Raw genomic sequence first — 18,677 nt, forward strand, 5'->3', positions numbered from 1 at the left:
GGAAAAAATGGCAAACCAATCCAATATCTTTGCCAAGAAAACCATAACCAAGGTCATGAAGAGTCAGACACAACTGAGTTCAGAAGTTCTGAAGAGTTCAGAAACAACTGAACAGCAACATCACACTATTGACTCACATCGAGCTTGCAGTCAGCCCAAACCCAAAGAAGTTTTTTGAAACAACAGATGTCTAACCGTGTCTTCCCCATTGTGTACTTGTGAAGGTTATCATCAGTCTTAGATTTGAAGACTATGCCAGCTAAGTCTTTATTGTAGTGTGAAAAAATGAATTGTAAATGTAAACAAGTATATGTTCAACTTAAACACCACAGAGCCAAAGATCCCAACAGTATTCCACTGGAGACCTCATGCCATGATGACATCGAAGTGTACTTTGGGTCTAGCCATTCACCCAGTTCTGAATGAATGTAATCATATTTTCAGCAAATCCACAATTCTCCCTCTTCTCCACAAGTAGGAGATACTTTATCTAAAAGTTATACAAAATCTAGATTAAACTACATCCACAACATTCCACTAATATACTATTTTAGTAATCCTGTCAAAAAAAATAAATGAAGCTCTACTGGTATGCCATGTTCTTGATGACTCACTGTAATCATTGCTGTTCTTTCTAGATCACCCTTTAAAGGTTGCATTCTAGAATTTTTTTCAATAATCAAAGTCAAATGATTTAGATATAAGGGATGATACCATAAGCAAATTAGGAGAGCAAGGAATAGTTTACCTGTCAGATCTATGGAAAAGAGAAGAATTTATGACCAACCATAAATATAGAGAACTTATGAAATGAAAAATGGATCATTTTGACTACTTTAAATTAAAAAGGTTTTACACAAACAAAACCAGTGCAACCAAGATTAGAAGGCAAGCAGAAAGCTGGGAAACAATTTTACAGCCAGTATTTCTGATAAAGCCTTCTTTTTTAAAATACATAGAAAACTGAGTCAAATTTGTAAGAATACAAGACATTCCGTAATTGATAAATGGTCAAAGGATATGAACAGGCAGTTTTCAGAGAAAGAAATTAAAGCTATCTATAATAAAATGAAAAAATGCTCTAAATAACTGTTTATTAGAGAAATAAAAATAAAACAACCTTGTAGTACTACCCTCACAGCTATCAAATTGGCTAACAGGACAAAAAAGGAAAATGATAAATGTTGGAGAAGATGTGAGGAAACTAATGCATTGTTGGTGGAGTCGTAAACTCATTCAACCCGTTCTGGAGAGCAATTTGGGACTATGCCCAAAAGGCAATTGAACTGTGCATACCCTTTGATCCAGCAATAGCCCTGCTAGGTCTGTATCCCAAAAGAGATCATAAAAAAGGGGAAAGGGCCTTTCCCCCAAGATGACCCCGAAGGTGAAGAAGGAAGCCATTGTCCCCCCCAAGACAGAGGCTAAGTCCAAGGCCTTGAAGGTCAAGAAGGCGGTGTTGAAGGGTGTCCACAGCCACAAAAAGAAGAAGATCCGAACATCCCCCACCTTTCGGCGACCCAAGACACTAAGACTTTGAAGGCAGCCCAAATACCCTCAGAAAAGTGCCCCTCGGAGAAACAAGCTGGATCAGTATGCCATCATTAAGTTCCCCTTGACCACTGAGTCTGCCATGAAGAAGATTGAGGACAACAACACCCCAGTCTTCATTGTGGACATCAAAGCCAACAAGCATCAGATAAAGCAGGCGGTAAAGAAGCTGTATGACATCAATGTGGCCAAGGTCAACACACTGATCCGGCCTGATGGAGAGAAGAAGGCCTATGTCCGACTTGCTCCAGACTACGATGCTTTATATGTTGCCAACAGAATTGGAATCATCTAAACTGTGTCCAGCTATCCCACTCCACCTACAATAAAAAGTTTTCCAGTATGAAAAAAAAGGGGAAAGGGCCCACATGTACAAAAATATTAATAGAAGCTCTTTTTGTGGTGGCAAAGAACTGGAAATGGAGGGGATGCCCATCAATTGGGAAATGCTGAACAAATTGTGGTATATGAACGTAATAGAATACTGTTGCACTATAAGAAATGATGAGCAGGTAGATTTCAGAAAAACTTGGAGTGATGTACACAAACTGATACTTAGTGAAGTGAGCAGAACCAGGAGAACATTGTATACAGCAACAGCAACATTGTGCAATGATTAACTATGATAGCCTTAGCTCTTCTCAGCAATACAATGACCCAAAACAATTCCAAAAGATTTGTGATGGAAAATACTATCCACATCCAGAGAAAGAACTATGGAGTCCACGTGCAAATTGAAGCATATATTTTCACTTTTTTTGTTGTTTTTTTCTTTTTCATGATTTTTCCCTTTTCTTCCAATTCTTCTTTCACAACATGACTAATGTGGAAATGTGTTTAACCTGATTGTACATGTATAACCTATATCGGGTTGCTTGCTGCCTTGGGGAGAGAGGACAGAAGACAGTGAAAGAGAAATATTTGGAATTCAAAATTTTACACATATGAATGTTGAAAACTATATTTACATGTAATTGGAAAAAAAGGATCAAAGTCAAGCTCTCTGAACTATAGATGGAAAATTCTGTTTTCTTTCATTTTTAGAAAATTGGACCAACCTTTGCTTTTCTCTAATCTTGTAGTTCCTCTCCTGTTTTGCATGTTCTTTTTGATATTACTGACAGTGGCTCAGCAGTCTCACCTGTACCTGAGGATGCAGTTCATCTGTTGGTGAATTTATCATATCTTCTTACTTACCTTTGGTATTAGAGTTGGGAAGGGAATATGCATTTTTACATAGCACGTACCATGTGATAGATGCTGTGCTGAAGATTTTTTACATATATTATTTCATTTGATTCTCACAACAATGCTGTGAGGGAGGAACTATTATTATTCCCACTTTACAGTTGAGGCAACTGAGGCAAATAGAGATGAATTAAAGGTCTTGTCTGGGGTCACACAGCTAGGAAGTGTCTGAGATTAGATTCAAACTCAGGACTTTCCTGACTCCAGGCCTGGAGCTCCTATCCACTGCACCACCTAACTGCTTCAGTTTCCCTATGAGTCATTTTTGTTCTGTCATTTCCAATGCAAGAATCCTTCTCCTTGTCAGAGAAAATAGAAGCAAAGTAAAAATTTAGCAGCTCTTTTTTCTCTGTTGGTAGTTATCATCATGCCTTCTACCCCAAAGAAAGGCTTTAATCCTATGATCCTTATTTTTTTTTCCTCTTAGTGTAGTTTAAAAATCCTTTTCTTTTTTAGCTTTTGCTCCTCTTGGCAACATGTCAAAACAGATACAGAGCTGGCCTTGAAGCCAAGAACACCTGGGTTTAAGTCCCCCCCACTGACACATACAGGCTCTTTGACCCTGGGTAGGTCACTTAACTTCTCAGTACTCTAGACCAGCAATTGTCCAAATATGATTTGAATACCCGAGGGGTCCCTGAGGCATTTGGGGGCAGTGGTCTATAAGGTCAAACTATCTTCATAATAACAACAAACATCATTTGCCTATTAAAATACACCCTCCCTCTCCTCTTCTAGTCACATATCTGCATGAGGTCAGATTTTCTATGTCTACTTCAACCAAAATAGCATACTGCAGCAGACTAAAGGCAGAAGCAAATAAGAGAATACACATGTCTCTTCTTAAGCCAGACATCATAGACATTTACAAAAATATACAAAATAAATGCCATTCTTCTTAGTAAATCTGTTTTAATTTTGGAAAATATAGTTTTTTAATAAAAATATGTCCCTTAGGTTCACATTTTAAAAGTTTTTTATTGTTATTTTAAAATTAATTTATAATTTTGTTTAAAAATTACCAGTTTTAATTTCTAATATGGTAATATCAATAGATATAACCAGAAGTATGCTGGCAAATGTTTAACAACCAGCTTTCCAGAAAAAAGGATGCATGACACACATATATGTTTAATCTGCTTTATTAACATTTTCTCCATCACTTTCTTAAGTTTATACAATCAACAAAACAAGGAATTAAGTCTTGATTTGTAGCATTTGCCAATTTTTGAGCTGTAAATACACTGAAAAATTTAAGTCTCTTGAGAACTGGCTCTAGCATACTCCTGGATGTAATACACACAAACAAAAGCTCTTTGAGGTCCTCAATATTAAGAATGTAAAGGGATCCTGAAGCTAGAGAGTTTGAGAATTACTGCTCTGGGCAATTATCTAATACAATATATTCAAGCAAAAATGCCAATCTGCATTTAGAGGAGGGGGTTTTTCTCGGCTGAAAGTTCCTTACACTAATGAAATCACAAGTTCAGTCCCTATTCCTCCTAGCTTCCTTTCCCAGTCTCAGCTTATCCTGAGCTTCAGCACTTCTGACATCCTATTTCTCACCCCCTATATCCAATCTGTTGCCCAGGTCTGTCAATTTCACCTTTGCAACATGTCTCCAATATGCCTCCCTCTATCCTCTGACACTGCCATCACCATGATGAAGGTCCTTATTACCTCATATACTGATTACTGCAACAGCATGCTGGTGGGTCTCTCCCCACTCCAATCCATCCTCCATTCAGCCTCTAAAGTGATTTTCCCAAAGCCAAGTCTGACCACGTCATCCTCCACCACATTCAGTAAATTCCAGTGGCTCTCTATCACTTCCAGGATAAATACAAATCCTGTGCTTGTCATTGAAAGCCCCTTCCTACCTTTTCAGTCTTCTTATACCTTTCTCCCCATTTCAATCCAGTGACACTGACCTCTTTGCTGTTCCACAAACAAGACACTCTATCTCTTGGCTCTGGCCATTTTCTCTGGCTATCCTGCATATCAGTAAGGCAAGATTCATGACCTTGACGATGACCATGAATATGCCCATATAGTTTGGAATTGCAAAATATAAAAGATTCTCTTGGTAGAAGGCAGAGGAAGTATAAAATTTATTTAGACACCAGAGCATTAAGCCCCAAAACCAATAATTCCAACCTGACATAGCAACAGTTGTATTTCAAAGCCAGTAAGTCCACCTCAATGTAACAGCAAGGAAATTATAACACAGTATTATAGCAAAGAGCCAAGTCATCCTGTAACCTTCCCCACAACTGGAGCTTTCCTGTAAACATTCACTAATCCTAACTGTCTGCTTGCCTGCATCCTCTGTCCTCTCCCCTCTCAGTTTTCTGGTCTCCAAAGCTCTCTAGTCTCTACTCTCCACTCTGTACTCTCTCTGTCTTCAGCTCTCTGAGTTCTGTAACTCTCTAATCTCTGAGCTCTCTGCAGATTCTGAGTTCTATGGCTACCTTCTGGGTATATATACTCTCCTTAGGGCTCGAGGGCTTCGCACCCAGTCAGCAAAAGGGTGTAGGCCTGGGGCTTAGCACTTAGTAAGTTGTATCAATAAGGCAATAAACACTACATCAATGATAATTGTGAATATGCCTATGTAGTTCTGTATCACAAAGTATGAGAGACTCTCCACAAAGAAGGTAGAAGTATAACATTTGTTCAGACACCATAACCAAATGTTCAGCTCCCACAGCCAGTTAGCCCACTTTATCATAACAGCAAGGAACTTAAAACGCGATATTACAACATGGAGCTTTGCCATCCCAAAACTTCTCTGACCCCCTGCTGGGGTCTTCCCAAAGACAAACTCACAGTACAGCTAAGTCAGCCTGTTCAGCTCTAACTATCATGATGGTGGCCATTAGCAGCCATAACTGCTTTCTCTCTCTCTCTCTCTCTCTCTCTCTCTCTCTCCATTTCCTGTGACATAACTTCCTTTTCCTGTCAGGAAAATCTAAATTGCTATTACATAAGTAAAGGGTATAGCCCTGCCTACAAACAAACCTCTAATCAAGCTTCCCTTAACTGGCCCCACCTGAGGCCTATTGAATGGGGTGGGGGGAGATCTTTAATCACTGATTGGCATCACACCCCCATTCATGGAATACTCTCCCTCCTCATCTCTACTGGCTTCCCTGGCTTCCTTTAAGTACCAGGGAGCCTTTCCTAATCTTTCTTAATTCTAGTGTCTTCCCTCCTCTAATCATTTCCTATTTATTCTGTTTATAGCTTGTTTGTACATATTTGTTCGCTTATCATTTCCCTCATTAGACTGTGAGCTCCTTGAAAGCAGAGACCATCTTTTGCCTCTCTTTGTATCCCCAGAGATTAGCACAGTGCCTGGCACATAGCAGGTGTTTAATAGCCATATTGACTGATTTGTTGGCTATTTTTACAGGACAAAGCTATGCTCTTATGTTCATCCTATTATTTTGCCTTGCTTCTATCTTCTGGATATTTCTTTTCTAAAATCTTAGTTGTGTAATGAATTCCCTGTGTATCCACATTAGTCTATTGAAATAAGTCTCATTTTTCCTCCTTTTTGGAATCGTTTCTCTTTGTGACTTCAGAATTTCATTCTTGAGCATTTCCCATCCCTCTTGTATTCACTTTCTCAGCAAAGTTTTATTCTATAGGATTTTACATGTCTTTCTCTGAACCCTCTGAAATCTGTTTTTAAAAAGTCTAGGGTATATTCCATAAGATGCCAAATTTCCTCTCTTCTATCACAAACTTTAGGAAGAAGTTGGCATTTCCCTCCGGGTTGCCATCATTTCCATCTCTGCAACAATTACTGAGAATTCCAATTAATGAGAATCAGATTCAGAATAGAATTTTCCTTTTTTGGTTCTTTCATTTCTTAAAGAAATTGTCACTTGTATAAGTCAAAGAAATTATTAGCTTTCTTATTTTGGAGGGAGGGGGAGAGAGAGAGAGAGAGAGAGAGAGAGAGAGAGAGAGAGAGAAAGCATCATAAGTTATCTGGATAATTGAAGTCCTTCATTAGTTCTATATCATGCCTCTGTGTCAAGCTTGTTGTCTGGTTCCCAAAGTCCTTATCTATTTTCAGATAGTCTATAGTATATTCTTTTAAAAAAAATGTAACAGGACTTCGTTTCTATAGTCAAATGTAATTAACTGCCACAATAAATGAAAGCAAGTGGAAAACTTCCAGGTAGCTCAAGGTGTACCCTGCACAACCCGCTGTCCACACAGATAGCCAACAGGTGAATGAATGGTTAATTGAATAGTACCCCACTCTTTATCAGTTAAAGGTGGGAGTTGAATGAGAAGACCTCTTGGGCTCTTTTCTGCTCCAAATACATGATCTGATTCAATGATCTAGACTTTCCTAAAGAAACTAGGTTAGAAGTTGGTGACTGATTCAGAGCAGGTATGGGAGGAGCCATTCCTCCTTGAGTTGGCTCCAGGCCTTCCTGGGTATAAAGGAGTCTACTCTTTCTTAGTGGCAGTCTTAGGGACCAAAATATCACTGTTTTCTTACAAATTTTTACCTTCAAATTGCTTATCAGGAGAATGAGAACACCATCTCCTTAAAACCCTCATTTACACTATGCAAAGCACATCTTTCCCAAATTTGCAATGCTTAATGACCCAAAGTTAACAGAAGACAATATTAGGTTTTTTGAAGTTCTCTTTATTTTCTTATGTCTCTATGAAACATTTCCTCTTTTGCAGACCAGAGTACTTTCCTCATCTATTCATTTGCATTCTCTTTCCCATCGCTGTTTGTAGAAAACTTTCAATCTGTTAGCAGTCACCAAGTATCTCAACCCCAGATCCATGATGTCACCAATGTCACTCACACTAGTCACTCACACCACTTGAACATGATTGTCTCAGTCATTTGGGTGGGTTGCACAATTCCATGTCTTCATTCTTTCAATGCTCACTCACAATGTTGGGTTATTCAAGCCATCCACTCACAAATGACAGATGCCTCCAGGCATAATGTTTCTTGAAATGAGCTCCTCCTGTTTAATGGATCAAATTGCTAGTTGGTGTAAATAAATTGGAATAAAACAACAAGTATGTAGTTGTATGCATCACCAAATGGCAAATTCATTCCCACACAAGACATCTACACTAACCATATCCTTGCCTTGTTTGCTGGAAGCCATTCCCCGAAATATATATAAATGACTTAACACACTTGAAGGTAAGAACATGGGTAACTTTTACATAGAAGGAAATTTCAGTACTTTTTACTGAAAGAAAATTATAGAGACAAGCACAACTGAAAATAAATATGCAATTAAATTCTAAAATTCTACATGTAAAAGAAATTTAGGTAAAAGCATTGGAGATTATGACAGTAGAAGATAAATTAGGAATAAAATAAACTACTAGGTAAGCAGAAAATAGTTGCCCAAATGGCAGTAAACAAATTCTCCAATATAGGTTTTCTTTAGCCAATCCAATAGTGTTCATGTCTCATTTTCCAATTGCTTTTCAAACTAGGGTGCTTCCAAAGAAAGGTGTAACTAGTGAGTACAACCTAGCAAGTCATAATTTAACTCCTGATAGACTGGGCTGAACTCTCTACTTTAGTCTTAACAGTGTCCAACATAGAGTTTTCATGGAACATTCTAGATTCACTTAAACTGTGATGGTGCTGATGAAAGCTTAAAAGAAAAAAAAACAAATATTAAGGAACACAATCATTAAACTATGTGTAGATGCACACTAAGGTAAACTACTTCACTGTAAACAAACATTTATCTCCAGATCTTGAAGTGCTTTGGCTCAAATCCCCTTGGACGGCACTTTAACACACTGTGTGGCCTCCACAAGTAAGCCTGAAACATGGCTGAGGAGTATAATTTGGACACATAGGACCAAAGTGCGAAGATTAGAGACAGAACATCGGATTCAAGTATAAAGATGACTGTTAAAACTTATCTAGGGGGTGGAGCCAAGATGGTGGCAGGAAAGCAGGGACTTGCTTAAGCTCCCCTCCAAATCCCTTCAAACACCTGTAAAAAATGGCTCTGAACAAATTCTAGAGCTGAAGAACTCATGAAATAGCAGAGGGAAACAGATCTCCAGCCCAGAGAGCCTGGATGGTTGCCGGGAAGGGTCTATCACACAGTGCTGGGAGCGGAGCACAGCCCAGCATGGGCCATGCCAGGACAGACCAGACCCTCAGTCATCCAGCCATAACAGGCCTTTCGGCCATGGAATAGTGAGCTATGGCAGTTACCAGACTTCTCAACCCACAAACACCAAAGAGCAGGTTGGGGGAAACTTCAGGATCGAGTTCAGAGTGGTCCTGCTGCTAGCTCTGGGGGTGGAGGAGGTCTCGAAGCATTGTCAGTAGCAGCAGCAGGAAGATCCTGAGTCTGCCTCTAGAGTGCCAGCATCAGCGGCTTCCCAAATCTCTGGCTCACATGGTGGGAGGAATCTAGCAGCAGGTCAGAGTGGAAATGCAAGGAGCACTTTGTGGGCACAAAGGCAGATTTCTTGCTGTGCCCTGCTTGGATCTGAATTGTGGTCCTGGTTGGCAGACCTTGGGGGAGGAGGAGTGCTGCTGTGACAGAGCCTGGGGTGACGGTGGAGTAGAAGTAGCTCTGAAAACAGCAGTGCTTGGACCCTAAAGCTTGGAACAAAGTACTCTCTACTCTACAAGCAGTCATATCCTGACTGGGAACATGGCCAGGCAGTGCAAACGCACTCAACACTCAAACTCAAACTCTCGATTCCTTTTTTGGTGACAAAGAAGATCAAATCATACAGCCAGAAGAAGTCAACAAAGTCAAAGAGCCTATATGAAAAGCCTCCAAGAAAGATATGAATTGGGCTCAGGCCATGGAAGAGCTCAAAAAAGATTTGGAAAAGCAAGTAAGAGAAGTAGAGGAAAAATTGGGAAGAGAAATGAGAGTGATGCAAGAAAACCATGAAAAACAAGTCAATGACTTGCTAAAGGAGACCCAAAAAAATACTGAAGAAAATAACACCTTAAAAAACAGACTAACTCAAATAGCAAAAGAGTTCCAAAAAGCCAATGTGGAGAAGCATACCTTGAAAGGTAGAATTAGCCAAATGGAAAAGGAGGTCCAAAAGACCATTGAAGAAAATACTACCTTAAAAATTATATTGGAGCAAGTGGAAGCTAGTGACTCTATGAGAAACCAAGATATTATAAATCAGAACCAAAGGAATGACAAAATGGAAGACAATGTGAAATATCTTATTGGAAAAACCCCTGACCTGTAGAATAGATCCAGGAGAGATAATTTAAAAATTATTGGACTACCTGAAAGCTGTGATCGAAAAAGAACCTAGACATCATCTTTCAAGAAATTATCAAGGAAAACTGCCCTGATATTCTAGAACCAGAGACATAGAATTTGAGAGAGAATAGAAAATAGAAATTGAAAGAATCCAGTGATCGCCTCTTGAAAAAGATCCCAAAAAGAAAACTTCTAGGAATATTGTCACCAAATTCCAGAGTTTCCAGGTCAAGGAGAAAATACTACAAGCAGCCAGAAAGTAACAATTTGAATATTGTGGAAACATAATCAGAATAATACAAGATCTAGCAGCTTCTACATTAAGGGATTGAAAGGCTTGGAATATGATATTCTGGAGGTCAAAGGAGCTAGGCTTAAAACCAAGAATCACCTACCCAGAAAAACTGAGTATAATGCTCCAAGGCAAAATATGGATTTTCAATAAAATAGAAGACTTTCAAGCTTTCTCAATGAAAAGACCAGAGCTGAATAGAAAATTTGACTTTCAAACACAAGAATCAAGAGAAGCATGAAAAGGTAAACAAGAAAGAGAATTCATATGGGACTTACTAAAGTTGAACTGTTATGTTTACACTCCTACATGGAAAGATGACATGTGTAATTCAGGAGACCTTTCCCAGTATTAGGGGAGTTGAAGGGAACATAGACAGAGGGCACAGGATGAGTTGAATATGAAGGGATGATATCTAAAAAATGAAATAAATTTAAGTGGTGAGAGAGGAATATATTGAGAGACGGAGAAAGGGAGAGATAGAATGGGGTAAATTATCTCACATAAAAGTGGCAAAAAAAAGCAGTTCTGTTGGAAGGGAAGAGGTGGGGCAGGTGAGGGGGAATGAGCGAATCTTACTCTCATGAGATTCAACTTGAGGAGAGAATAACATACACATTCAATTGTGTATCTTACTCCACAGAAAAGTAAGGAGAAGGGGATAAAAAAGGGGGGATGATAGAAGGGAGGGCAGATAGGGGGAGGAGGTAATCAAAAGCAAACACCTTTGAAAAGGGACAGGGTCAAGGGAGAAAACTGAATAAAGGGGGACAGGATAGGATGGAAGGAAATATAGTTAGCCTTTCACAACATGAGCATTGTGGAAGTGTTTTGCATAATGATACATGTGTGATCTACGTTGAATTGCTTGCCTTCCTAGGGAGGGTGTGTGAGAAGGGAAGAGGGGAGAGAATTTGGAACTCACAGTTTTAAAAGCAGATGCTTAAAAAAATTAAAAAAAATTTTTTGCATGCAGCTGGGAAACAAGCTATATAGGGAATGGGGCAGAGAAATCTATCCTGCCCTACAAGAAAGTAAAGGGAAAGGGGATGGGGTGGGGGAATGGGGTGAAAGAGGGGAATGAGGCAATCAGAACATATGCCATCTTGGAAAGGAGGGAGGGTAGAAATGGGGAGAAAATTTGTAACTCAAAATCTTGAGGAAATCAATGTTGAGAACTAAAATATTAAATAAAAAATATATTCAGAAAAAAATACTTAGAAAAAATGCAATTGGGAAATATTTAGTAAAATAAATAAAAATACAAAAAACTTATCCAGATTATCATCTCCTTGGATAACATCTACATAATTTACCGAGTTTGATTGTTTTCATGAACTGAATTTAGTAAAAACAGTGAATGTTAAAAGTCATTCATTCTTGTGAGACAAAAGTACAACGAATAGACTATACGATGTGTAAAACTAGTATATCACTAAGAAGAAAATCATTCCCTGGCTGCAAGTATAGAAGAAAAAATGGAAAGAAAAATGATACAAATCTTCAATCTATCTATAAGGCCTCGAATTTATCTCGTATTCTGTATGAACAAATCTTCTGAAAGCAAGTGTTTATACCCATTTCATGCGTCAGGCTCATCTGGAGTCAAAAAGCAACTCTCAAAATGGTTGTTTTTCCAATGTCTTTAAAAAGCAATGGTAGTGTTACTGTGATTTAAGCCAGCCTTACAGATTTTTTAATAGGAGTAAAGAATTCTATATCTCTCTTGGTTGCTGCAGCTAATTCTTAAAGAACAACTATAAAGTTATTCATCACACATATCACACTTCTTAATAAGAAACTCATCCAACATGACTTTCTAAGCAAACAGCTAAAAAATGTATCTTTAGGCACTACAAGGTATACTTTACTCCAGAGACCGTGGAACATGGGTTTAAATGTTGATTTGTCTACCCTTTTAATTTTTGTGGTAAGTGGCAGACAATTAATAAAAGAATGGATTTTCCTTACCTTCTGGCAACAAGAAGGGCCTTTACTTAAATGCTACTGAGACTCTTTTTCTAAATGAAAAAAGTCTTAATTTCCCTTATGGACTGAAATAGTTGAAAGCTAGGAACCTCAATGAAATTTAGGGCATCAGAAAACATGTCCTCTTGTAAGGCATCAATGATTAAATGAACATATTGTATATCAAAAAAAGGAAAGTTAGGTCTCAGAGATTATCACATAAAGTTTACTTTTTAACATCTCCAATTCCTATTTTACCAGCTTAAATGAACAAAATATGCCTGTTAGCCTAAATAAAATACAATTTTTAAAAACTAAGAGACAGCCAAAAACTTAGGCACATCAGAGGTAGAGTTTGTAGAGTTTACAGCTCTCTTAAGGGCCATGAATCCCCTGGAACATTATCAGATGGATGGGATGGTAAAGATTAAATATAATTTTCACATTTTTAACTGAACCGAAAGACCTACAGTAAATATTGAAACACACTATACCTTCAGTTACTGCTGAATGAGTGTAACATTTCACCAGTTAAAAATCTGGAATTAAAATTTGGTGAACCTTCACAAACTGTGATAGTCTTGGCATCTTCTCTTTTCAGAGGAAAGTGAGTCATCAGTACTTCCAACACAACACTTGAGAAGAGAAACACCCCAAAGAGGTGGCTTTGTGGTAGTCCCCATGCTGGCAGTTCAAAGCCACTGGCATCATGGTGCTGTGGAGAGCAAAAGTCAACTTCTCTGTCTTGCCTGCTCTCTCTCACTTATCTTTCTTTTTTCCTGTTAAGGGCACTTTGTCTACAATAGCGGACCTGACAGCTATGACACCACCAGCCACAGAAGACACCCCTCCTTTGACCAGCCCTATGCCCATGGAAGGCACTGTGGTAACAGCTGTTTTGGTCACCTCCAGACTCTTCCCTCCAATCCAAGCCATACCACCAATGGTGATGCCAACTGCTCCTTTTGTCACATTGAATATGCCACCAGTTACACAGGACAACATGCCAGGCTGCTGTTGTGGATGGTCTTTCATTGAAGCTTTTGGTGGTTCATCAATAAGGTATGAAGGAACTTCTTGTTGGTTTTTGTCTGTCTGATTCATTGTCTTCAGTGACCCAGTGGCCCTGGCCCGTTGGCTCCTGACACTCACTAGTTGGCCAGGGGGGCAGGGATATAGTATATTCTGATGGCAAAACCATTTGTTTCTCCCTTCATTGTCCTTCAGCCAAATATTCTCTATTAAGCTTTTTTCCTTCCCTGAACTTTGCTTCCATGAGTATGTCTTCTTTATAATGCTCTCCTACTATACTCCATTATTAGCTATGCTGTTTCTTTAGAATAAGGCATAGCCATCAGCATGGTATGACAGATAATGCTGGACCTGGAGTCAGGAAGACCTAGGTTTGAATACCTGCTTCAGGCACCCACTAGCTGTGTGACCCCGGGCAAATTACTTGGCTTCTCTTGACCTCAATTCCTTATCTGTAAACTGGGATTGTTGTTCAGTTGTTTTTCAGTTATGTTTGACTTTTATTGACCCCATTTGGGGCTTTCTTGGCAAAGATACTGGATTAGTTTGCCATTTCCTCCTCCAGCTCATTTTACAGATGAGCAAACTGAAGCAAACAGGGTGAAGTGACTTGCCCAGGGTCACACAGCTAGGAATTGTCACTTTATCTACTGCACCATCTAGTTGCCCTAAGGTTGGGTTAAATGGTCTCTAATATGCCTTCTAGTTCTAAATATATGGTCCTATGATTTTATGGATGATTTTGAGTCACATGTAGTCTAGTTGTAGATTTTATCCCACCAAGACTCAGTGATACTTATGAGATCAAATTTGCCTCCTGGAATCAGGACCTTTAGTTTCTCTTCTTTGTTGCCGGAACTTTGGGCATTTTGTACATCAACATTTTAGGCCATGTTTTTTTCTATTGGCTCTTTTCTTGGATTTTGTGTTCTGGGATATTCTGGGCATCTTGACTACTACCCTTCTTCCTTCATTGCACTTATTTTTTGTGGGGGTATACATGGGCTGGCCTGTCTTTATTTCTTCCATCTTTTTTAGTTCGAAGCCTTTTTGATTAGATTTGTAAAACACTCAGCAAATACCAGCCGTTGTTAAATAAACTTTGTTTCTGGCCTGGAATTTGTCATATGTATACATAGTACAAGGTCCTGAATTCTATTGTCAGACACCACTTTCTTAGCTAGCTCTTCACTTCCCAAATTAATTATCTTCTATATTTATTGCTATTAATTGGCAAAGGAGAGGAAATTTCAACCTGCCTTCAATTTCTTGTCAACTAAATTCAACCAGCGTTTGTTAAGGACCTACTAACTGCCAGGCACTGTGCTAAGTGCTGGGGATACAAAGAAAGGCAGAAGACAAATGGTCTTGAGGAACTCACAGCTCTAATGGAAGAGACAACATATCAACAAGCAAGTTATTTACAGGATAAATTGAGAGTAGTCCCAGAAAGAAGGCAAGATGTTATAACTGTTGGTCATACTTTTTGAGTTTCCTTCTGGTAGTTTGAAAGGTGTTCATGTGAATCATCAGAAGTGAGTAATTGACATGATTTGGATAAGTCTGGCAAAGTTCTTTGTTTTCTTGGATAAATTCCTTGGGAATACTACAGGCCTCTCTGTTGTTTATCAGGTAGACAAATAGCAGCCTCCATGGTCCCAAGCAGGGAAATCACTAACCACTACAATGCTCCCAGCATTATTCTGACCTTTACTGTATGGTCTCTCAGCAGATACCTTCTGTGGTTCTACTCAGTCAGTCCTTGGAAGACAGGCAGTTTCTTCCTCCTTGGAATATGTAGTTTCCTTCACTTCAGGAAGAATCTCAAATCCAGTTTTTGTTTCTAACTATCCAGCTTTTCTTTTCCCTCCTTTCCGCCTTTGTGTAATGGTCTTCCACTGATGAGAGTGGTCTCCCTTCTTCCACCTCATAGTCCTTTATTCCTTTTTCAGCCTAGCTTTCATTTCCCTCTGTAATTATTCCTTTCCCCTTATAACCTGGAATGTAGAGACATGTTCTTTGAGTCCTTTGCCTTCCCCTTCAGTGGGGGAGGGAGATCAGCCTATACTTGAAATACAGATAATAGCCATTCAATACAAGTCACTGTATATTTTCCCCTTATTTTCATAACTATTGAGGTTTTCGGCCTTGGTTTTTGTTTTTTTAAGTTCTTGTGGGGGTTTACTTCTCAACCTAGTATAAAATGTTAGTAGCCCATTATCACCTCTTAATATCTTGGCACCCTTATTTAACTTCCTTTCAACTCCCCAATTACACTCCATTTCCCTTGCGGTCTTGCTCCAACCTCCCGTTTTCCAATTTACCCTACCTATTAATTCACACCATTAGCTTGTCTTACCCTCTAATTATTCCACTTACTTTTTTCTTATCTGGCCTTGTCTTTCCAACTTTCTTTTCCTTCCTAATTCTTCCTCAGCAGGTTCTACTCCATTGTCTTTCTTTATTCTCCTGATTCTTTTATATCCTCTTTAATTGCCCTTAATCCTGCTCCTCTTTTACTTAGGAGTTGATGGATTGGTTGTTGTTGTTTTTCCTTCATTTTCTGTAGACTTGCTCATGAATTGGTTTAAGTGAGGCAGAATTGCACAAAGTGATCAGCCTCACTCTCTCTTCTCGAGTCATTGAAGCCTAGTGTCAAGGCAAAAGTCAGGATGACAGGCAATGGCCCAACATACACTCGAAGACCTTGGCATTTGAGGGTAAATTGAGGGGATATTCCAGAGCAGTGCTTCATGAAGCTATATAGCTGTAGAGCTTCTAATTGCATACATTGCTTAACTCAAGCTTAAAAGTTGCCTATTAAGATTCCTTGTGGAATCTACTGCAATGAAGGGATGAAGCCTCTTCCTAGTTGGACCTTCATGGCAAATTAGATGATCCACAAACCAGTGGAAACCTGCCTTATCTGATCTACCCGAATATCTAAGGCTGTATGCCAATACATTGGTTGATGGAGAATTAGAGAATTCTGCCCTTTAGAAAAGGCAGCACTGAGCTGCTTGCATCCAAGCTGCATTGCATTGGCACATTGGGTGTGTAGAAGGCTATATAGAATGATGAATTTGATGAGGAAAGGCAGTCCACTCTATTGGGAGTTACAGTGGCTGCTGATGCTGCGGGGTCTTTCTGTGGTTTTCAGTTACCTACAATAGGTAGCTAAGACCCTTCAGGATCCCTGGAGGATATAGATTTATTGTGTGAATGGCTGGGGCACTTCTCTGCCAAGGGTGTTTCATGGTATGACTCTCCTATGTTACATGCATGCTCAGTAAAGTAACCAGAAGAAACACATGTATTTGTATTTCCTCTTCCCCTAGGCACCTTACCTTGTTGATGGATCAATATCAAATCCTAGAGACTGTTCTTTAAATTTTTCTTAGTTTTTACCAAATTCCTCTTCCCCATGTTCAACCTCTGACCTAATTCACTAGTCCGAATGACTTTAAATCACACATAATTTCCTATACCCTTTTCAGTTCTGTTTTCTATCCTCCTCTTCCTCTGACCTTCTACCATAGAAGCCAGGAGTAGGAAAAAATAGAAAAAAAGAAAAAAAGTATGTTTTTAAAAACATATCTTACCATCTTGAAAACAACCTATTGCCCAAAAGAAAGGGCAAGTCAAAAGGATTGTTGATTTCATTTCACTTTTGGGTTGTCTTGAAACTGGGTCATCTCCACTCAGTTCATCATCCTTACCTCCTTCCCACCTGAAACTTGGAATCCACCCCCAATGGAATCACTTTGGGTTCTGATAGGTCAGCTTTCCCCTTATCTTGTATAGTCCAGGTCTTCACTTTACTTCCCAGCAATCTCTAAACCGTGTGGTGAGTGTGTGCCCCTGTCCTGTTTATGCACTGTGTCCACCCATTAGAATGTCAGCAACTTGAGGAAAGGGACTTGCTAATGTTTATATCCCTCACATAGCGGAGGTCCTGGCACATGATAAGTGTTTGATAATCGCATGTTCTGTCTGTGTCTCTATCTCTGTCTCACTTACACTAATTTACTTAGACTAATTCTGGGGAGAAGGAGGAGAATGAACAAGTTGGGTAAAGAAATGGATGTTTCTAAAGCATTTAAAAGTCTTTCAGATGTACTTCTAAGCCTGGCTATAGAATAATAGATGGGATGTCCTTGGAGTCCAGGTGACAAAAATAAGAATACTTTTGCTATTTCAGTATCTAAATTATCTTGAATGGGGTCCAAAATAAGACCTCCTTATAGCAAATTCCTCTCTAGAGCAAGTTATGGAATTATAGTAAGGTCCAGCATATAGTAAAGTCTCAAAGATAAGTCTCAAATACTATTTAAGCCACAGTAATCCAGTTTGAGCTGCCAAATTTTTATCAGCCCTGCCCACATTTATAAATGTCATGCCTCTCTCATTGTTCTTATAACAATGGACCAAAACTAACATAAGTATCTGCATACTTACCCACCCCACTTAGTGTTTCCACAAAATGCAAAGAAAGGAGGTAAGGAATAGGACCTTCTTTGGTTTTTAAAAGTGTTTAATTGATTCCTTTTGCCTTGTATACATGAACATGACCACCAGCCAGCATGTAACCCTCCCTTGTAACAAAGAAAAACAATTCAGCAAAGCCGACTGATAGAGAGGCCAATGTCCAACAATGTAAGGAACACTATGCACCCATACTCTTCTACCTGTCTGAGGAGAGGAGAGTTATAGCATCTGGCATTGTTGAATACCCTTCTCCTGAATACTCTCTCCTCCCTCAGTTTTTACAACACTGATCCTCTCCTGATTCTCCTCTCTGTCCGATCCCTTTATTCCTTTTCAGTCTCCATTACTGGATCATCATTCATGTTCCAGACCCTGTGTGTACGTGGTCCAGGGCTGTGGCCTAGCCCTAGGGCGTCTCCTCTTTTCTCTCTATATTTACTCTTAAAGATCTTATCAGCTCCCATCAGCTACTATAACCTCCACATAGATGACTCCTAGACCTACATATCCCAACCTAGTTTCTCTCCTGAGCTCTAGTCCCACATCCTAAACTGTCTACTGGACATCCCCAACCTCTCTCTCTGCCTAGAGATCTGAAATTCAGCATGTGCAGAGTATAACTCACTATCTTTCTTGCTTACTAAGCCTACTGTTTCTCATAATTTTCTTATTTTTGTTGAGGGTACCATAATTCTTTGAGACATGCAAGGTCACAATCTTGGAGTTAGGCTCAATTCTTCACTCCTACAGTGCCTTCCCCCACATCTAATTTGTGTCCAAGTTTTATTGTTTGCTTCCAAAACATCTCTTCCATCTTTTCCCTTTTA

The 18,677-nt window shown here is 39.2% G+C and overlaps 1 protein-coding gene and 1 pseudogene across 1 annotated transcript; one reads left to right on the plus strand and one right to left on the minus strand.

Moving 5' to 3' along the window:
* Window positions 1-1,375: 1,375 nt before the first annotated feature.
* On the plus strand, window positions 1,376-1,889 carry LOC118835542 (annotated as a pseudogene).
* An 11,200-nt stretch (window positions 1,890-13,089) lies between these two features.
* LOC118835804 (transmembrane protein 263-like) lies at window positions 13,090-13,434 on the minus strand. The gene has a single exon (XM_036743076.1). The coding sequence runs from the start codon at window positions 13,432-13,434 to the stop codon at window positions 13,090-13,092; it is 345 nt and encodes a 114-aa protein (XP_036598971.1).
* Between the last annotated feature and the right edge of the window lie 5,243 nt (window positions 13,435-18,677).

This window comes from Trichosurus vulpecula, chromosome 2 (genome assembly GCF_011100635.1).
Source record: "Trichosurus vulpecula isolate mTriVul1 chromosome 2, mTriVul1.pri, whole genome shotgun sequence".
NCBI lineage: Eukaryota > Metazoa > Chordata > Mammalia > Diprotodontia > Phalangeridae > Trichosurus > Trichosurus vulpecula.